Source organism: Copadichromis virginalis, linkage group LG1 (genome assembly GCF_057382275.1).
Source record: "Copadichromis virginalis isolate Kocher_CV1m ecotype Utaka linkage group LG1, C_Virginalis_male_GT1.1, whole genome shotgun sequence".
Lineage (NCBI taxonomy): Eukaryota > Metazoa > Chordata > Actinopteri > Cichliformes > Cichlidae > Copadichromis > Copadichromis virginalis.
The window spans coordinates 29,516,576-29,538,654 of record NC_140618.1 but is presented as its reverse complement, the minus strand read 5'-3'; the positions used below and the strand labels follow the sequence as shown (position 1 = coordinate 29,538,654).

Here is a 22,079-nt window from a genome sequence, read left to right as displayed (position 1 = left end):
GCTAAAACAAATGCGGTTCCCAGAAACTTTCCAAATGGTATTTCATGCTGGATTAAAATTTCACAGCACTTTTCTGTGCAGAACAGCAGTTGCTGAAATGAAGCCACAAACCCTCGTGTTTTACAGAGGCTGTAGGCACTCACCTCACTCCTGACCTCCTCTATACTTGCTGATGATGATTTTGAAGCAAAAACCTTACATTTGGATTCATCACTCCATAAGACTTCTTGTCACTGATTTTTAGAACAGTTTTTATGTAACTTGGCATGCCTGTGCCTTTTCTCCCTGTTTCCTTCCTTGAGAATGGTTTCTCGACTACCACCCTTCCACTGTGAATATTTCTGATGATGCTTCAGTGAACAGTGTAGATGGAGCAGGTCCTGTCAGGTCTTTGGTGGATTTTGTTCCCCTGTTTTTTAATAACATGACTCTCGGATACTTTTCATCTGCTGTAGATAGTTTTACGTTTAAAGATATACCTGGAAAAAAAGATAATAGGGGAAAAGCTGGGAGCCGAGGATCAAGATGATACTGACAACCTTAAAGCTGCTTAAAAGGGAAAAACAATATTTTACATGATGTTTCTTTACTGTTAATGCTGCTGTTTACTCTATCTGTACCAGACTTTAGACAGGACATAGTTTTTATTAGGTGAAGTTTTTGTTATTGAACTTCCCAACATGATCCCAACCATACTCGAGATGCTGACTCACAGTCAAACCAAATATTGCACTGTCTCAAACACAAATGCCTCATACACCTGAAAGATACTGAGGGGTGTGTGAATGTACACTGACGTTTCTGCTTTCTTCTCACTGTTCACACATAATATTTCATTTCAGATTTTCAGAGGTCAAAGCTTTGCCACCCAGAACTCCTCACGCTCAATTAAGTTGCCTTTGAAAATAATTTTCTGCATGATATTCACGCTGAGTTCAGGAAATCAAGGAAATCTATTATCTTGCCTGGCTGTGTGATGCAGATGGGGGATCATGTGAAATTAAGGCATGAATGTCATGTTGATAAGAATTTAAAATGCTTTGTTTTAAATAAGTAGATGCTACATATATCCTTGAGCTCCACATTACAACCAAAACATATGACTGTCATCTGGTGGATTTAAAGGTTGTGGTTCTCATTGCTTACCGAAAAGCCTCCATTTCAACCAAAGAATTGTCCGTTTATATATAACAGAAACAAAAATATGATGTTTTCAGAGTTTCGCTTTAATATAATAATATAAAACTGTCATTCAACTATAAAACTTTATGGGTGATTCAGTCCCTATACAACCACAGTGAGAGCTAAAGCAAATAATTCCTTGAAGTACATCCTAAGAAAGGCACAATCCCACCACTTGGAAAAGATGGTGAGCAAAGAGGAGCTAATCCCACTCCTCGTCCTCCTGCCGCCCCTTGATTCCAGATAAGACACTTTGATCCTCAGGTGTCCCAACAGGTGTTGATTGTATCTCCGGTGTTTGATCCTTTGAGGAATTTCCTCTGCTTTGCCACACGGTGGAGTCAGTGTAATACAACCCAAGGACTTTTGCAGACAAAATAAGCAACCCCAGTCATCTCATAAACTGCTCACATAGGAATTGAAAAGGAGAAAAGAAAAAAAAGGAGGAAATGATCGTTTTAGATCCCAGACAATCAGTGAATCAACAATCAGATATAAGTCATTAAATGCTAGACAGAAAACGACCTTCAGAGAGTGCCACCTTCTTACTGCTTTTCTTTGTGAAACTACTTTCTCTGTACACAAACATCCTTTTTATGAATCTCTCGTTAAATGGAAACAGGGCATCCTATTGTGAGTCATTTTATACAAATTGGTTTGTTTGTATAAAATGATCTAAAACCTGTTTTTCTGTTGAGTAACTGGTTCCCGAAACTGACCCGAAAGCAGAGCACTGTGTGTTTGGCAAGCTATGGCATCTGTGTTTTATTGGAAAGGAAAGACACAAAGAGTGCAGTTTTACAGCCATGTGTAAAAATGCCTCGAAATAGAAACAAAACAAAGGCGGTGGATAAAATTTGACCAAATATGAGGCTGCCAAGTACACAAATGTTTGGTTTGTTGGCTTTACAATGTGGACTTTTAATAATCTACCTTGCATAACAAGTAATTCTTCACAAAAACATGCATTAGGTGGATTCATTCATTTTGTTCTCACATTAGAGCCAACAGCAGAATATGCAATATAGTTCCACTTCATGGTCCTTTGTAATGGCTTTATAGCAATTTTGTTTTAGGGAAAAAATATCCTGTTTCCAATACAGGTGCTAATTGCCTTGCAGGTCAGGTTACGGTAAATTGTAATTAGCCAACATTATACAGCAATCTGCCAATACAGCAATGTGTGAGAGATTTTACAGGACTCTGAAAACCTAAATATACACCATGCCTCAGTAGCTTGTAGAACCAGCTTCAACAGCAACAACTTGAAGTAATGGTTTTCTGTATAACTTTATCAGCCTTTCACATCACTGTGGAGGAATTATGGCCCACTCTTCTCTCCAACACTGCTCCACTTCATTGAAGTTTATTACCATTAGTTATGCATGCCTAAGTCTTGCCACAGTATTTCAGTCGAGCTGAAGTCTGGACTTATCATTTTCAGCCATTCTGTTGTAGATTTACTGCTGTGCTTGAGCTCAAGTCCTGTTGAACGACCCCGTTCTTTCCAACCTTTAGTTGTCACACAGATGCCCACATGGCCTACAGTTGAGTTTGTGGTCAGCTCAATGACACCACCACCATGTTTAGTTGGTATGAGGTGTTTGTGCTGATATGGCGTCTTGTTTTGTTTTTTGTTTTTTGTTTTTTTTTTCAAATATGCTACCGTGCATTACAGCCAAAGATCTGTAATCTGGTCTCATATGTCAAAAAGACATTGTTCCAGAAATCTTGTGGGTCATTGTCATGCAACTTTACCAGCTCTAGTGTCGTGTTCTTTTTAGAGAGAAGCGGCTTTTTCCTGGCAACCCATCCAAACAAACCAAACAAGTATTTTTAGTGAATTTAGATATTGAACTTGAACATTTAACATACAAACCAAGGGCCTGTATAGTGTGAGATGTAGAATTTGCCAGAATTTGTGTTTCTGTAAAGGCGCTCACACTTTCTTATCAGCTAATCAGTTAATTAAGTGCATTTAATTATCAGCACCTGGCTGCTACTTGTCCACCTAATTCCTGTGGAAGCACCAAAGACGTACTTAGTGTCTTTTTCATGTAGAGCTGTTTTTCAGAGCACAATAATGATACAAAACTAACAAATATATTTAGGGTTCTAAACTTATGCATAATTTAACAATTATTATTTTACCTAATTTTTAGGTTAAAGGAGCATTTTTATATTGTGCTACATTTGCCTAGCAACATGAACTTTTGTTTCACTACAGGCTGCTTTTGTATACATGAGAGGACTGTAACACAGAAGTCACACAGCTAGAAGTGACTTCTTCAGTATTCTAGTTATCTATATTTTGTCAAGTAATACTGTGTAATACTCAGAGAAATTTTTTTATGACTTTTGGTGCAGATGTAGTCTCAGTATCAGAGGTGTTGATTATTTGACTGTTGACCTTGAAGAACACAATTACACCATAAAATGAAGGCTTTGTTGCTGATTCTTCTTCTTCAAGAAATTCATGAAACTCTCAGACTACAAGCTGCCAGAATATAGCTCTGTCAAACTATAAATATAAGTCTTACAAGCCTAACTGAATTCCACACTTGGCCACTTGCTCTTCATAGTTGAGGTTGTAAGGCCTAACACAGGCAATATTTTGGTGCAACCTCAGGAAACAGTGTCATGGAGTTGGTTGGGAAGTTTCAAAACAAAACAGAAAAAGGTCAGCAGCAGACTGGCCAAAGTAACACCACAGCAATGTGAGTGTGTAAAGACACACTCACATTGCACATTACACACACACACACACACACACACACACACACACACATACATACATATATATATACATATATGCCACAAGGTTATGAAAGAAAATCTGTAAAAGAAAGCGGGAAATGGGAAATAATTGGAGAGTTCATCTTCCACCAGTTGCCCTAAAGTCACGCGTCTGTCAGCCCCGGTTACTCAAAGAGCCTCTGTCTTCTCTGATTAGATAAGTGAAATGCTACCAATGAGGCACTTTCTGTAAAGTGCTTTCTGTCTTTATGGTGATTTTACACCTTCTATAACTCAGTGAAGTGGCATAGTGTGCACTATAGGACTCTGTCTATCATATCTTAAAGGTGATGATATTGATTATGCCATGGTGCTCATGATAAAAATCAGGAATTCAGTGGAAAGCGTTCATATGACTTGTAGCTGATATTATATTACAGTAGGGGAGAGCGGGGTAAGTTGTCACACGGGTAAGTTGTCACACTGTTCATAACTCCAACACTAGAGGCTCTATCTCAAAAATGAAATAGCCACTTTGTGTGACTTCTTCTTCTATAGTCAACCTCCTGTTCACATGTGGTCAAGACTGCTCTAATCTGAGGTGAGCACATCTTTTTTATTTTTTTGACCTAAAAGGAAAAATAAATCACTTTAAATTTTCTTCAGTACAACTTTGTTAGGTATAGATGTTACAGATTATTATTTTACACAAAATAGAGGAGACATTAACGTGTCTTTTGATACTTCAGCTGATGTGCTATGTTGAGCTAACCCTGACATTTAGCCAAAATTAGCATAAATGTCAGTTTGGGGCAAGTCGTCACATGTGACAACTTGCCCCAGTACAAATAAATGCTCCAAAAAATTGTGATATTGTAATTCATTTGTATTTGTAATAAGGTTTTTGAAGAAAGGAAGGAGAGGCAGGAATTAAGGAAGGAAGGAAGAAAGTAAGATGGTTCGAAATTATCAACGAAAGACAGAGCGTGGCAGAACACCACCTGACATTATGTTAAAGGCAGTCAGGCAGGTAAAGATGCAGAACAAATCAATCACAAGTACAGCAAAGGATTTTGACATAAATTACCGCACTGCAATTACTGACAGCGGACTACCAACTCCAGAGGACATCCAGCCATATCCAAAAGCTGGCCGCCGAAAACCATCCAGCAAAGGAAGAAAACGACGCAAATCAGCAATTCTAACCGACACGCCAGTGAAGCAGCAACTAGAAAAAGAAAAGAATAAGGCTGAATCTAGCAAAAAGCTGTTTCAAAAGAGAGGGACGCGAGGGGGGAAAACATCTGGACCTATGAAGAACAACGCAGCTAAAAGAAGAAAAATAATTCAAGAGTCATCATCAGATGATGAAGAGTGCTTCTGCCTTGTCTGTGTGGAGCCATTTTCAAACAGTCGTCCAAAAGAGACCTGGGTAAAATGCGTAAAATGCAACAAATGGGCCCATGATGCTTGCACCTCAGGCCAGGCAATTTATGTGTGCCAGAATTGTGACTATGAAGTTGAGTCTGATTAATCAGAAATAAGGCATCTGTTTTGTTCAGAGTATAAACATGTTAAGTAAAGCAAGTTATTTGCAGCATTCCATTCAGTTATGATGGATTTATGTGCAAGCCAGAGAACATTTGAGTTTAAAGTTCAAACTAAAGTTTTCTTTCTACTTAATGTTTTGATTAAAATGTGTATTGGATTGAAATAATTGTTTTTTTCCAAATTCTCTTGGCATAATTGTTCAAATTTCCAGTTTTGGTTTGAATTTAACAATTAAAATCAATAATCATAATTAAGTATTTGTGTTCATATTTTAAGATAATCTAGTGTGACAACTTACCTGCCGATGGGGCAAATTGTCACAAGTGCACATTCTCCTTTCAACAGTCTACAACTCCGTAATGAGATAAGATATGAAAATGTAATCAATACATCATATGTGCCCGAGACTTCCGTCTTTCATTTGGTGAAACATTTATTACGTTGTGATGTATGGTGCTCAGTAAAAGTTAGTCAGTGTGAAGAGTGTGACAACTTACCCCGCTCTCCCCTACTGTGCAGAAGTTCATCTAAGTTAAAACTCTTTACAACTAGTGCACATGTGATGCATCAAAAGGTTATGCTGGATAAAAAAAATGTATCACTTCTGTTACCTCATTGTTACCATGACCACTTATTTTAAAATAGTTTTTTGTTATTTTAATTTTTGGTTTTATTGTCATTTCATTGTGCATATGTTTTTAAATTGCTGTACTAATGTAAACTGCTTTTGGGCTTTGAAATGGACCTAGAAATAAAACGTATTATTTTTTTATTATCTTTATGTAAAAAAAAATGTAAAAGGGGCAGTAACATTAAAAAGGTATGCTTTCCTGGGTCCTGTAATAACTCTGTAACTAACTAGACTTTCCTGGTTTGAGATGTTTCTTCTCGTGATTAAAATTAAATGGCACTTGCCTTGTAAAGTTCAAAACACTAAAAGAATACATTCGAAAAACCTAGCGGCAGTGTCTATTTCCATAAAATAGGGATTTGAGAGAAAAAAAATCCTTCACCAAGCTTCACCGAGCAGTTTCATGTAGGAACCTTTTCCATCGAAGTTGACAATATTAGCGGCTCGCATTCATGATGGCTGTGACGTCATGTAAACATTAATATAGCTGGTTAAATTAAGATGAAATAGTATAGTTTAATCGTATACTGCAGACCAGAAACAGTTAAATTAAGATTAAAATAAAGAAGTTGACGCTACCTCTATTCCGCTTCTGATTGGCTGAGAATAGAAGCACTTACGCCTCCGGCCAACTCGAAGTGTTTAAATAGCCAATCGCGTGGCTCCCTCCGGTATGTGTAGAAGCGACAGAGAACCAAGGTCCTCTTTGGTGGAAGACCGTGTGCGCGTGACAGCCCGTCTCCTCCGCTCTTACCTTACTCACTCAACTCAAGTACCATGGAGGAATCAAGTAGTTGACGTTTCCTGCTGCAACCTTCTCTTTTTAAGCTTCTTCTCGTCTGATCACTGTGCTCCTGACCCGGTTTTATTGACGTTTTGACCTCTCGGCTACTTACGGAAACATGAAGTACATCATCGGTATTGGCGGGTGAGTACTAGACGATGAATGGCTAAGCTAAGCTAAGCTAAGCAACCTTGTAGGCCTTGTAAGGCCGTCACACGTGGGGACGGTCATTACATCCGGTATGGCTTTTTGTTCGAACCGTAACGTTATAACATTTCGATTGCCACTCATTGGGTTCTGTAAATATTAAACTAACCATGTGGTAATTTATGAATAATAGCTAACGTTGTAAGCATGTAATATAGCCGAGTACACCATGCACCCGGCAGCCCTGACATTACACGTTAAAATGCATTAGATGAGTAATTAACGAGGAAATATGGCTGCCTACTACCTTAAAATGACACATGCCCTATTTTACATCAACCACACTTCATTCATTTTAATTCCTTTTCTTCCCCTGTAGTGTAACCAACGGAGGGAAAACCACCCTCACCAACAGACTGATCAAGAACCTGCCCAACTGTTGCGTGGTACATCAGGATGACTTCTTCAAGGTGAGCCACATGCATATCTCCATATCTTTACATTTTGGATTTAGTTCACCAAAGAGACTGCTCTGGGTAGCAGTTTGACACAGTGTGTGTATTGTTAAAAAAAACAAACAAACAAAAATCTAGCGCCTTCCATATAGCAGAGTGTAGCATTAGTGGAATGTACCTGGGTACATCTCATCAATGTATGTTTCAGCCCCAAGATCAGATTGAAGTTGGTGAAGATGGCTTTAAGCAGTACGATGGTAAGCCTGGGTTTTTATGAAGGGCTTTGTGTGTGGGTGTCTGTGTGTGTTTGTGTTTTGCGTGTATGACTCAACCTTAATGTTGTGTTTCATTCCTAACGTGCATGCAATGTAAACGAAATCTGGGAGTTTGAACATGTGTTTCTCACTTGTTTTCTTTTTTGCAACTTTCTGCACACTTCTGTTTTTTTTTTTTTCTTCCTTCTCCCCCTCTGCCATCTCTTCAGTCATCACTGCTCTGGACATGGAGGCTATGATGAGTACCATCTATGCGTGGCTGGAGAACCCGGTGAAGTTTGAGAAGTCTCATGGCGTTAATAACACCCTGGATTCTGAGATCGTGCCAAAGTCTGACCGCAAGGAGGATGAGGAGACTCACATCCTTATTGTGGAAGGCTTCTTGCTTTACACCTACGAGTAAGAATCTGTGCTTAGCTACATGTGAGTTAAGTGCTTGTTCTCGAAGTCAAATGACACCAATTCATCTGTACCTGTTGCAGACCTTTGATCGACGTGCTGAACCAACGCTACTTTATTTCCATCCCATATGAAGAATGCAAAAAGAGGAGGTGGTAAGTGCTCTAGTGTTGTTCTTCACATGTGTTTGCCATCCATGCAGCTGTAGCTTAATCTTTTTTTTTTTAACTGGTCTTGTGTCATTCTGCAGCTCAAGAAACTACCTGGTACCAGACCCACCTGGCCTTTTTGACGGCCACGTCTGGCCCATGTACCTGAAACATAAGAACATCATGGAGGCATCAGCTGTTGATGTTGGTAAGTTGATTCCGTTTTTTATTATTGTAAATGTTGTAACCATGTGTGGTGCTTTGTCACATAAAGGCTGACCACACTGATTAAATGTGTGTGTATCCTCTTACAGTGCAGCTGGACGGAACCAAGTCAAAGGAGGCGCTGTTCAACTTTGTCTATGGCAACATCCTGAATAACATCCAGAAGTCTCTCTAACAAAAGTATTAAAATCCTGTAATTATATAGCAAAAAAAACCTGTTTTATATGTAAACTTCTGTTACTGATTTTGTGTACTTTCTGTATTGCAGATCATCTGATTGGCTAAAAGGATCATATAATCAATCTGCAAGCTGAAGACCGCCTTGCCTTAAGTTTCCACCTGGCAGCTCATTTATCAGAGTGCTATGTTTTTTTTGTTTTTTTGTTATTTTGTAAATGTTTACCTTTCAGCATATGATGCTGGCATGATTTTATATCGATCGTATTTATTGCTTTGATACAGAGTACACTCCAAAGAGAATTGATGGATTTGTTAACAGGATGGTTGCACTCAAGTTGCGTATGTCAATAAATGATCCTCCTGCCAATTACAACGTGTACTGATTATTTTTAGAACATGACACTCCCACTTCAGCTGTTGCAAAATGGAACTTTGTGAATTCTGAAGTGTTTAACTTTAAATTGGTTATTTAAAATATACACCAGGAACATTGAGTAGCTGCTTAGATGGGCACATTTAGCTTTCTCTATCTTGCTCCCAGGCAACAGTTGGTGCAAACGATAAGAGGGACTCTCCTCGTGAGTACAGCTTATCCAAATTCACACACATTTGGACTCTTCTTTCATACAGATTAAACTCAATTACATAACTTTGAAGTTTTACTGATTAAATGGGTTCGTGTAACAAATCGCATGAATAAACGGCTGAAAACAGTCTCATTTAGGAAAAAACATGCAGTGTCAGATTGGACAATGGTGTAAGGCACACAGATCATGTTTTTGAGTATATGCTATAGTTTGTTTCTTAAGCACATTAGTGAGCGGAGGTTGTTTTAAAAGTGTTTTTGATTATTAAAAAAAAAATGCACTATATAAAAAGCACTATGCATTTTTTTTTTTTTTTACTTATGTCCTAAAATCTTAAACATCTACGGTGCTTAACAAATGTATTAACCACCTGTCATAAAAAGAAACATCTTAGGAATTAAATATTTTAGAAATGTAAATACCAGTAATGTTATTTATTAGGAAAGCAAACTGAATGTATCTTGTGTCCAAATTTGAGGCGACACATTGGACGCCTCATAGAAAAACTGGTAATTGCCAGTACTGTTAATTTAGATCCTGTATAAACCTTACACTTAGTGATCAGTAATTGGGCCCATTCACTCATTTTTAACGTTTTTATACCTTATCCTATAAACAAACTTCAGTTTTCCCCCATGTTTAGCAAATGTAGGAAATTTGATGTTATTTTCCAGCTTTTATAGACGTGTCAAAATTATATTAAAAATCCAACAAAGAATAAAAACCCATGACTGAGTTTAAACAAGTAGTGCTAATTACACATTTACAGAAACATCGACCTTCATATAAAGACCCCTACAGACTGTTAGCTAACACAGACCGTTAGCCACGTTTAAAGATTTCAAATGATACTTATTTAATGTGCACTTTGAATAATAAAAATAGGAATAATAGAAATTGTGTAGCCACATATGGACTAAACCCACATCTTTCTATGTAATTTTTTTGAAGCAAAAAAAGATGTTCCCTAAAAGTCTCAGAAAGTTTTCCTTTTGCTTTTGAAAATTGAAAAGGAAAAACTCGAGAGAAATGATATGAATCATTTCCCTAATGTTTTATAAACAGGCCTATATAATGTGCACGAGTCAATACAGAGTGTTGTACTTCTATTACAGCTGATGAAATCTAATTCAGCAGAAGAACTATCTGAGCTGGGTGTGTCCTCTGGGCCTCTCTGAGTCACTCCACACGTTATGTAATGTGGCTGAAGGAATGTATGGAGGCATTATGTAGGTCAGAGAAATGTGAGAAGTGCTTTTTTCCCTCTTTGTCAGTGTCGAGTCGTCGTCTCATCGTTTGCAGTTATTGTGCAGAAAGCTCCTTTTCAATATCCTTTGGATTGGTTAAAAAATATGACTCATTGTACAAGAGGAGCCGTTTACCCTGATGTTAAACTAACCAGCCTTTTGAAACAAACTGAATTATATTTTTAGATCTGTCGTCATAAATCTTTTCCCTTTAGTAGTCACTGTTTCCCCAGTGTCCAGTGTGTTATTGTGGAATGAAACAGACATGTTGATATTATACTACAAGCATGCATGAAGGCCTGAGCGCATGGTACAAAGCAGCTTTTATGGTTTTTTGAGGTTAAAAAGCAGCTGCACTGAACAACCCCAGAGGAGGTGAATTAGGCTCTTACAAGCTGTGTGTTAGATTTTATTATAGATTTCATGTTTTATTGTTGTATTTATCGACATCGATGGCCTCCATACACTCTTCAGTCTGCTTAAACTTCCCCTCATTTTGGTTTTGATTGTTGTGATTTTTTTTCAGCGAAAAGCTTCATACATTCATTTAGAATATTTGATTTATGCTTGGCCTCGGGAGTAATTTTGTATCCTGGATAAAAGTATTGTACTGTGACCCTGTAGCGGCCATTCGGACCAACAATAGTCTGTCCCCCTTTTTTCAGCTTCAGCGTGGCACACGACAGGGGTGCCCTTTGTCACCTCTCCTTTTTGCCATCGCAATTGAACCGCTAGCTATTGCTCTAAGACACTGTGTTGAGGTTGAGGGAATACGTCGTGGGGATATCGAGCATAAAGTCTCTCTTTATGCCGACAACATGCTCTTGTTTATTTCCAACCCTTCAAATAGCCTCCCTAAACTTTTAGATGTACTTAAGGAATTCGGGACAATTTCCGGATATAAGGTGAATTTCGGGAAAAGTGAGGCAATACCTTTAGGTACAATAACCGGGGAACTTTCGTCTATTTTAGCACCTTTCAAGCTCAGCTATAACAAGTTCAAATACTTGGGCATTTGGATTACGCAGAACCATAAAAACTTGTATAAAACCAATTATCTTCCTTTATTGTCTAAACTAAAGGAGGATTTTGGAAAGTGGGAGTCCTTGCCTCTTTCGCTGGGTGGTAGATTAAATATCATTTCCTAAATTTCTATATCTTTTTCAGTGTCTTCCAATTTTTTTAACCAAGTCTTTTTTAAATAATCTAAATAGTCAAATCTCCTCCTTCATTTGGAACAAAAAACCACCTAGGCTGAAACAGAGTGTATTACAAAGACCGCGGAGCACAGGAGGCTTAGCACTCCCAAATTTTCTGTTTTATTACTGGGCAGCTAATATAAGAGCATTATTGTACTGGATAAAAGACCATGATAATTTATCATCATCATGGGTAACACTGGAGCGGCTGTCGGTGAGTCAATCCTCCCTGGTGTCTTTGCTGTGTGCCAGATTACCTCTGGCGGGACCGATCTCCAGCTTCACCACGAATCCTCTTGTTGTCCACTCACTGAAGTTATGGTATCAGCTCAGACGGCACTTTAAACAGACTGAACTCTCTCTTAATGCACCACCGCATAGACATTGCATGTTCTCCCCATCCTTGACGGACGAGGCATTTAACATATGGACAAAGCTTGGAATAACGTCAATGACTGCTCTTTTCACGGACAATATCCTTTCCTCATTTGAACAGCTGGTGAACAAGTTCAAGATTCCTCAGTCACACTTTTTCAAGTATCTACAACTCAGGAATTTTGTTGCTTCTAATACTGACTGCTTTCTGTCCTGTCCACCTCCATCCCTTTTGGATGATATTTTTGATTTTAAACCAAATGCTAAGCGGGTTATAAGTGATGTTTATGAGCTGTTAAGTAATTTTAGGCTGTCCACATTGCAATCACTTAGGGAACGATGGGGAAGTGATCTTGGCCAACGGATTACAGATGAGACTTGGCATAAGATAATCAATAGAGTTTCTTCGTCATCTATTTGCCTTAAACATGTGGTGATTCAGTTCAAAGTGGTTCACCGTCTCCATTGGTCTAAAACTAGACTGAGCAAAATCAAGGATGGGTTTGACCCCCACATGTGACCGGTGCAAACGAGAGCCTGCTTCCCTATTTCACATGTTCTGGGCGTGTCCAAAACTGGGTAGCTTTTGGAAAAGCATATTTGAAACCATGTCCAACATATTTGGTGTTCCAATTGCACCCTGCCCGTTTATAGCTATTTTTGGGGTGACGCCTTGTGATGCCAGTCTTTCCAAATCACACTCTGATCTTCTGGCCTTCTGCACTCTTTTGGCCCGTAGAATGATATTATTGAAATGGAAAGAGCCACTTCCACCTGTATATGGGCAATGGGTTAAGGATGTCATGTACTATACTCAGCTGGAAAAGATCCGCTACACTGTAAAAGGTTCGGTTCGGAGGTTTTATGACACATGGCGACCTTTTCTTACTTACTTTGAAAGATTAAGTCCGGATACTATTGCTTAATGTGCGTGTGAGTGGGGTGTTTTTTTGTTGTTGTTTTTTTTTTCCTCTTGCTGTTGTTCATTTATTTTATTATTTACTTTGTATCTGTAATTTTATTTTATTTTATGTTATTTTATCTCTTCTTTCCTCTCTGGCTGGGTTTTAGTTACACTGTTCTGGATGGGTGGGGGGGGGGGGGGGGGGGGGCACAGCTGTTTGTTAATTTTGCCATAATTGTTGTTGGAAGCAATTCTTTGTTCAATAAAAAGACCTTGATCAAAAAAAAAGAATATTTGATTTATGCCATTTAAACTTCAAAAATAATCTCTGCTTCAATTCTTCCTCCTACTAGAAGATCAGTGCATTCAAACCAGTATGTTCAAATGTTCATTCATGGGCATTGAGGGGTCAGAGAGAGAGAGCAGGAGAGATAGTGAGTGGGAGATCTTATTACAATCCTACACTTCTTGGGAATTTCCTGGTTTCATGCAGGGCAAAACCCATAATAATTCATCCCATCCATTTACAATGCAATTCCTTAGCTTGGACCAGACTTTCTGAGGCAGGAAGTCTGACATTGTGTGCAAAGTCACAGGCAGAGATATCAGTATTTGAAAATTCTCTGTGTGAGAGTCTCGCTGTGAGTGTACTCTGTGTACTAATGTCCTCAAATGGGTCAGCCTGGCACGAAATGATGCCAAGAATCATTTCATAGATGGTGTCAATTTCCTCAAGAAGTAGCAAACCTGTTTTAGAATGGGTGTAAGTGAGTCAGTCTAGACCTGGCTGTGGGAGATAAGCAGTTACATAACTCTTGATTGTTGCGGGCAGGGCCTGCCTGGGAAAAAATGAGACGTTTTCTCAAATCTGAACTGAGGCATGGTGGCATTTACATTTCCATGGCTTTCCTTACTTTACAAAACAAAGTGGCTGGCAAGTCAAGGACAACCAAAAACTAACAAGCTCTACTGGTGCAGAGTTGGGCCCCCCTTTGCCTTCAGAAGTGAAGTTTGTAGTGAGCTGATTTACTGTTATACTTCTTTTTACTTTAAGTGCAAAATCTCAGGTCTAAATTTGGACTGTTTATGGGTGACAAAAATTTTAAATAAAAATTAAATGCGGAGAAAAAATTGTGTCTGAAATTTTGACACACAAAATCAGTTGGAGGACTTTTGTGCTTATCTTGGTCCAGGACACTCTCACAAAAGAGATTCTTACTCTCAGGAAATACATTTCCCAGTTTATGTTATACATTGTTGCAATAATGTGAAGTACAAATACACTCACTGGCCATTTCATTAGGTACACCTTACTAGTACTGGGTTTAACCCGCTTTTACCTTCAGAACTGCCTTAATTCTTCATGGAGCATATTCTAGAAGGAGATGGAAACATTCCTCAGAGATTTTGGCCCATAATGGCATGACAGCATCACACAATTGCTTCCGATTTGATGTGCATTCACAGATGACCTTGTGCTTGGCTCTAACAAGTAGCCATTCTCCTCTGACATCAAAAATGCATTTTCACCCATAGACCTGGCCCTCACTGGATATTTTCTCCTTTGCTTACCATTCTCTGTAAACTTTAGAGATGATCATGTGGGGAAATCCCAGCAGATCAGCAGGATATAAATCACTCAGGCCAGCCCATCTGACAACAACAGTTCGTCTTGACCATGTCTACATGCCTAAATCCACTGAGTTGCTGCTGTGTGATTGGCTGAACAGGTGTTGCAAAGTGAAGTGGCCAGTGAATCTATAACTTACAGCTGCAGTGAACTCCTCGTATTCAGATACAGCGCTAATAGAAAGGCTGTGTGGGGAGAGAGGACATCATCTTCTGACACTCCTACTGCCGTTGGACTGCAACACACCCTGGAGTTTTCCAAACCACACAAGCCACCGCACAAAAGGTTAGGAGGGTTGCAGTACTGGTTCTTGCTGGATTTTGTTTGTGCGTGTGAGTGTGAAAGTTTTTGTATGCCTGCTTTTCTGTCTGGGTGTGTGTGCGTCTTCTGTACCCGTCACTTGCTCTGTCTCCTTACGCACCTCTCCAACGTGCATCCTAAAAGCAGAGGAAGCAGCAGACGTCTCTGGTCGACTCAAATAGAGCATATAAAAAACCCTATAAATTCCCTCCAGACCTCTAACTTCAGGTTTGTATTATCACATCTCCACCTCACACAGGTCAGACAGGACACAGCCGTCCAACCGCTAACCACCCTGCCAGAAGAGGTGACTGTAGCTCTGCGGCTGCCTGTCTCAAAACTCTCTCTTTGTCTCTCTCGCAGCGTTGTTGCTCTATTCCCAACCAAAGAAAACAACAAGAACAGGGCACATTCATTTAATCAAATCACCCTTTCCCTTCACCACAGCTTCACTGTTTAAAGCCTTATTTTCAGCCTACCAGTTGTTTCTATATTTACCTCTTTTACTGCAGTCTCCGAGGAGCCCGTGAAACCAGCCATTTGTGCCATAAACCCTTTTAGTGGCATTTGGGATTGTTGCAAGCATTTGTTTTGAAAATGTGACCAGCGTGGCAGCGAGCTGTTGCTGCAAGGTTCAAGTTGCACCTGAAGGCTTGAAGTGAAAACATCTACTGTGGTTCAACAACTATGTCTGTGTTTACACTGAGCAGAACTAACCTTGGAAGAAATTATACCACAGTGCAGACACAACAAGCCACCCGTTAACCCCAGCGTTACATTAGGTACTCAAACTGTAGACGCTGTACTGCTGTTTCTACAGCAGATAGGTGCTAGAAGTAGCATTTACTAAAAGCAATAATAATCTACTAACAAAATGTAAAAACATTGTATAAATGCAGGAAATTTTGTACAGTGACGCTCACGTCTTAGTAAATACAACTAAAAACTGGATGTGTAGGCTACAGTACAGTCATTTTCCTTTAGCAAGTAGAAAATGTGAAAGTCCAAATCATTAGAGTTATTATAATGGCTAGTTCTGCTCTGTAGTGTTTAGACTTTGATGGTTGAAACTCCCATGGTGATTAATCAGGACCAGCCTGGGTCCAGCTTCAGGGTGTTGGTGGGAATGTCAAATATTATGGCAGCATTACCATAACTGTGCTGCAACTTCAAAGGGAAATTTATTACAGTATAGAGGTTCAGTGAGTTTGTTTTTGATTTTTTACTGTAATGAAGGTACAGGCAAAATGCCCAGCTTAAAAGCATTTGCACTGGCTGTCATTTTTGGATTTTTACAACTAAAAAAAAAAAAAAAAACCCCAACAAAAAACAAAGTTAGATTTTTCCAACAGCTCCATCAGCTGATTTTACTTATTTGGCACATGAGGTAATAACGTATAATATTATAGGTATGCTTAAAGGTAGGTCCTACCATATATATTGCTTTTGCATGTTAATGTCTGTTTTGGTAAATATTAATAAAATCTACAGACATGTGGCAAAAAAGCTTTCACAGTTCTGTGAAAAACAAAGCACCAAGTAATGGTGTCCTGTATGACTTCACCAGTCTCTCACATCTCTTACAAAGTTGCTTCAATTAATTGAGGCCTGTTATCATTAGTTATGCACACTAATCTTAGTGACTTATCTTTTTTAGCCATTCTGTTGTAGATTTGCTGTCGATATCATAGCTCTGCTGCATAACCCGGTTTGATCCAAATGTCAGTTGTCACACAGGCGGTCTAACATTTGACTTTAGAGTTCTTTGTTATTAACTCAGTGATTGCAAGGTGCCCCTTGGAGTTAAAACAAGCTTTACCACCCCTTGCATTTCTGTGTTTGACAGCCGGTATGAGGTGTTTGTGCTGATGTGCTGTGTGTGGTTTTTGCTAAATGTGGTGCTGTACATTATGGCTAAACATCTCTTCTTTGGTCTCATCTGTCTAAAGGACGTCTTGTGGTTTGTTTACATGCAAACCTAAGATGTGCTGTCATTCTCTTTTTAGAGAGAAGAGGCTTCCTCTTTTCTAATTTTATTGTCATGAACTTTAACATTTAACATACTAACAGAGGCCCGTAGAATCTGAAATGCAGCTCTTGAGCTTTTTCACAATGCAAAGTTGAGGTGAATTTTCTGAGATTGTGTTAACACACACCTAAAGCTCCAGACCAGTAAACATCAAAAACATCTGCACTTATAGAGGTGCTCACACTTGCTGGTGATCAGTTAATCAAGTGCATATAATTAGCAGCACATAACTGACATTTACCCCCTTATTCCTGTGGAGGTAGAAAGGGCATATTAGTTTTTCACAGGATTACACAGAATCTCATGAAAGCTTCCTTTTTCACATGTAAGTGAAGCTTTTCATGTTTCATATCCCTAAACACAGCAAGCCTCTCACTGGTAAAATCCCAGCAGTGAAACTTTCACAAAGAGGAACAGCCGACAATCGACACTTTCATTACGTAACGCTCCAGTAGGTTGTCTGTTTATTTTATCAGCTCATCGCATATAAAATCGTTACTGGCAAGCCAGCGGTCAGCCAAGACAGTCATATAAAGTTTGTGGACTAAGATGAAGGACATCTTGCTCTGGCTGAGTTGAGTAAGCCATAGCATAGAAACAAAACACTTTATAAAATTATCACTGAGTTATGACATTTTCTTCCTTCCCATCAAAGCATAAAGTTGAAATATGTTTGAAAATTACTGTTTTGGAAAGATGCGGTGGTTACATAGTAAACTGTTGTGCTTAAAATCTGCACTGTACCATCTGTTGAGTCACAGAAACCTAATTACTAATCTTCTCCGTGCCCACTTATCCAGACTTGCGTATGTAGAGTTATATAAGACACAGATGAGAAGGGAAAGTAACCTCACTCACTGTCACTTTGGTCAAAAACACCACAGTGAGATATATTTTCCAGAAACATGGGTCCAGCTTCTCACATGGTAGTCAGCGTGCATGAATATTACCAGGCGAACCAAATGGTAAAAGCTGGAGAAGACAATATTATGAAGCAACCATGGCCAGTGTGGGCCCACGGACCATATCCTGTTGTGGTGGAGCTGGGAGAGGCTTGGTGCTGCCAGGCTGGAGCAAACCACAGCCTCCCACTCCTCATCCGTCTGAATCACTGTTTACTTAGACAGGAAGGCTGCACGCTACAGCATCATCTGCTGTTGCTCCAGTCTGTGACTCGCTTGCGTCTTTGTGAAGGAGGGGGGGTGTTATGTTTTTCCTGACGGCCAAGTTTCTAAAAGCAGAGACAAGTTTAAACCAAATGCCTGCAGGGAACAGAGCTCAGCCCCAGAAACCACTGCTCCTCTATAGCTGTCTACCTCTGGATCCTTCTCCTTTTGGGAGACCAGAGCCTCATTCAATCAAAGTATTAACTACTCAAGAGCAGATCCGGATACAGGTTCACTTTGTCAAATTTTATGAGTCCAAAAAAGGAAAATAAAACCACTCAATAGGTTGGGATAAATGTCACTTTTAAGTGGATAAAAAATTATTTGATTATAAATCAAACAAAAACCTCTTTACACAAAGGAGGTTTTTTTTTTTCTTTTATAATAAATCACAATCCCAAACATAACCTCTCTCCTTTTTTTGGGTCTTTGCATGACCCATTTTCAGAAAAATGCAGAAAAACACCAGCAATTAGTGTTGCAAAAACGCATCCATATACTGAGCCACTGTATTTACAAAAAAAAGTCAAATAAAATCAAAGTCAAGGTACTGAAAGTGATATTCAAACTGTGGTTTCCACTGTACTTCAGTTCATCGGTGTGGAACCGGAGTGCCCCTCTCTCCTAAGTCTGGACCCCACGATGCTTGCCACGCTGTGGTTCACCCCCGGCCGAGAAGGACAGGGCGGGTGTGAACAGAGTGATGTTGTTTTTGACTCAGTTTCCTGCTGTAGTAGTGAGTATAAAATTAGAGTTTTATGCGAAGTGGAAGGAGGTGGGAGAGACTCATGGTCGTGTTGGGAGAGAGAGGAATGTAACCTACTTTGCTGTCAACAAACTCCTGTTGTGTGTGTGCCTCGTACGTGACAACAGTATATAAAATTAACGTGAACAGAGACAATGTTTGTCTGTCTCGTGTTTGTTTACCAGTTCAGCGACAATTTAAGGTTTATGTGGGGACTGTTGAGGCCGTCTTAGAAACCAGCGAGGACCAGAGTCAGTAAACAAAAATCAGTCCTGCTGTTCGCCTCTATAAGAAAGTTACTTGCAGTCAGAAATTATGGAGGACCACAAGAGCCACGCGCATGGAAAACCAGCACCTGGACTTCATGCAGGAGAGAATTTCAACAATGTATTGTAAAAAATGGAACTTTATATGACAAATGTGGTGTGGTGCTTGTGGAATTTTTAACAAGGACCCTACAAAACTTTACAGTACTCATGCTGCCAAACTTCTGGTGGCTAGGTGTGCAGTTCCTGCTTTAAATGCATTCACTTTTAAGACTAAGAAATCTAAGTGATAAGAGGCCAGAAAATGTTTGAACTCGCTTATGAACCTAAATCACTGAGGCCGTCTCTCCTGCATGAAGGTTTTCCAGTGTGTGCGTCTGATGGCCCAAAGCTGCCTCAGAGCCATAACACCATCAATGGCTGCAGTATGGAACAGATGTGGGTGTGTCCTCATCTCCCAGAGGAATCCAAATCATCATCAAACAGCCCTACAGACACAAAAACGTGAAAATATAAACAACCAGACTATCAGCAGTGATTTAACTACGTTAAGACCTCTGTGAAAATCATTTACAGTATCACAGAATTTAAGGCCTTTATAATCACAGAGCATACAGAGAAAAGTACTGAACTGAATCAATTTCAGCTTTCGTTTTTCATGATGTATATTGTATTAATAATTACATTTCATTATCTGTGTCTTTACCACACAGGTGTAGATACTGTAGGTTCAGTGAATGCTTAAATTGCATTGATTAGAATATACTGGACATTCAAAGCTAAGATTCAGCGCACTGTGTTAGAGGCTGGGATTTGATGAATTCATCATATATACAACCTTTGATCATCGTTTATGTCCAGTTGAGAATGAATCTGTGCACTCACATATTAAATGAACTGAAATCAGTAGTGTGATCTCCAGTCTTGATATAAGGAATGAGAGAACTGACAGCTGTTATTTTAATCAACCTGTCTCAGTTGTTTTAACTCTAAGCATCATAAAGTAATGTGGTAACATCTGGACTGACGAGTTTACTGTCAGCATTTTAATCGCTAGTTTAAAGGCTGTAGGTTGCAGCCATTGCTCTAACACTGTATAAATGTAACAGGCCTCAGTGCCGGTTCTAATAGTCTGAGCTGATTCCAGCTTTATTTGTGAAGAGCACAGCAGCTTACAAAATCACGTAGCTAGCTCGTACAGCTGCCACGTAAAATTTTCATAAGCTAAGATGACCTTAAAATAACGGGGCTACGTGAGGTGATGCTAGCGTTAGCCATGTTAGCACGTTACCTTCAACAGGTGGTCAGACTGCGAAAACAGGCACTCAGTCAGAGGTTGAGCTCTCCGTTTCGCTGCAGGGTCCCTTCATTCTTCACATATCCATGTCGAGCCGAGTGTAAATCCAAAGGCTGCACGGCCTTTGTACAAGCACACACGCTTCGTAGCAGGGCGAAGCTATGAGCTAGAAAAATCCAAGCAGACAGCCTGTGTCTGTCCAACCAATCAGAGAGCTCCTTACATCCCACTGTGTGGCTAATTTGAATAGCCGCAAGGAAATTAATCCAAGAGCTAATCCGGAGCGAACAGGAAAGGGAAATGGATTTTGAAATGCAGTTTATTAAAGTGCAAATGCAAAAATGATTTTGAAATGCAGTTTATTAAAGTGCAAGTGGGAAAAGGATTTTGAAATGCAGTTTATTAAAGAGAAAATGGAAAAAGGATTTTGAAATGCAGTTTATTAAAGAGCAATTGGGAAAAGGATTTTTTTTTATTTTATTTAACCTTTATTTAACCAGGAATGTCCCATTGAGATGCAGTTTATTAAATTGGAATTCAAAAATGAATTTACAAATGCAGAATTTATTCTACAATTCATTATTTAAGCACAGAATTCTTTATTTCAATGCGCGTGGCTCTTGTGGTCCTCCATAAGAAATTGTCACCTGCCAGCACGATAAAACCCAGCACAGGATGAGGTTTTTAAAATATACATTAACAGATTAAAATTTTCAGTTGTGAGTTTTCATTTAAACCACAGAATATGCAGACATCCAAAAAAAGGAGAGAAGCATTCATGGATCAGTCACTTTGCAGGGGTGTGTCCCACATGTGCCCCATCGTCACAGAGCCAGATCCGGGTAAATTAACTGTCACTCTGCTGACACCTGGTGGACTTAGATGCTTAGTACAACTCATATAAGGTCACTAATTGTTCTTTTGTCAGTGAAATGTCCCAAATATAGAAATGTGTGAGAAGAAAAATAAATGTTGTCTTCTATTTATGGATATAAGAAGCTGGGAAAATTGCACAACACACTTACCAGACACTTTGTCAGGTACACATGAACAACCACTCATTAGTGCAAATATTTAATCAGCCAATCAGATAGCAACTCATCTTAACGATATCTGTGCAGATATCGTTAAGATGACAAAGTTGATGAAGTTCAAAGTGAGCATCAGAATTTGGAAGAAAAGTGATTTAAGTGACTTTGAATGTGGCGTGGTTGTGGGTGCCGTACAGGGTGATCTGTATTTCAGAAACTGGTGATATTCTGGGATTTTCCCAAACGAGCATCTCTAGGGTTTACAGGGAACGCTTCGAAAAGTATTCAGTGAGCGGCAGTTCTCTTGGCAAAAATGTCTTGATTGCAGAGTGGAGAGGATAATAGCCAGACTGCTTTGAGCTAATAGGAAGGCAAAAGAAATTCATTACAACAAAGTATGGAGAAGAGCATGTCTGAATGGACAGACTAAAGCAGATGGGTAGCAGCAGCAGAAGATCACACCAGGCAAACACCAGGAAAACATTGCCTGGTCCATTGAGATTGCCTTTCTGCTGCAACCATCGGTAAGGTCAGAGACGATGTAAACAACATGAAAGCACGGATCTATCCTGCTTTGTCCCCGGATGAT

The 22,079-nt window shown here is 39.4% G+C and overlaps 1 protein-coding gene across 1 annotated transcript; it reads left to right on the top strand.

Moving 5' to 3' along the window:
• Positions 1 to 6,764: 6,764 nt before the first annotated feature.
• mibp2 (muscle-specific beta 1 integrin binding protein 2) lies at positions 6,765 to 9,087 on the top strand. The gene is made up of 8 exons (XM_085458441.1): positions 6,765 to 7,028; positions 7,411 to 7,501; positions 7,695 to 7,743; positions 7,971 to 8,160; positions 8,244 to 8,315; positions 8,411 to 8,517; positions 8,624 to 8,714; positions 8,803 to 9,087. The coding sequence occupies exons 1-7, from the start codon at positions 7,003 to 7,005 to the stop codon at positions 8,707 to 8,709; spliced, it is 621 nt and encodes a 206-aa protein (XP_085314567.1). The 5' UTR covers positions 6,765 to 7,002; the 3' UTR covers positions 8,710 to 8,714; positions 8,803 to 9,087.
• Positions 9,088 to 22,079: the final 12,992 nt, after the last annotated feature.

Bases quoted from the DNA above. Each gene is read 5' to 3' on its own strand.
- mibp2 (XM_085458441.1), top strand. From the start codon at position 7,003: ATGAAGTACATCATCGGTATTGGCGG. The intron at 8,161-8,243 runs GTAAGAATCTGT...TACCTGTTGCAG, and splicing joins TTCTTGCTTTACACCTACGA to ACCTTTGATCGACGTGCTGA. The intron at 8,316-8,410 runs GTAAGTGCTCTA...GTCATTCTGCAG, and splicing joins GAATGCAAAAAGAGGAGGTG to CTCAAGAAACTACCTGGTAC.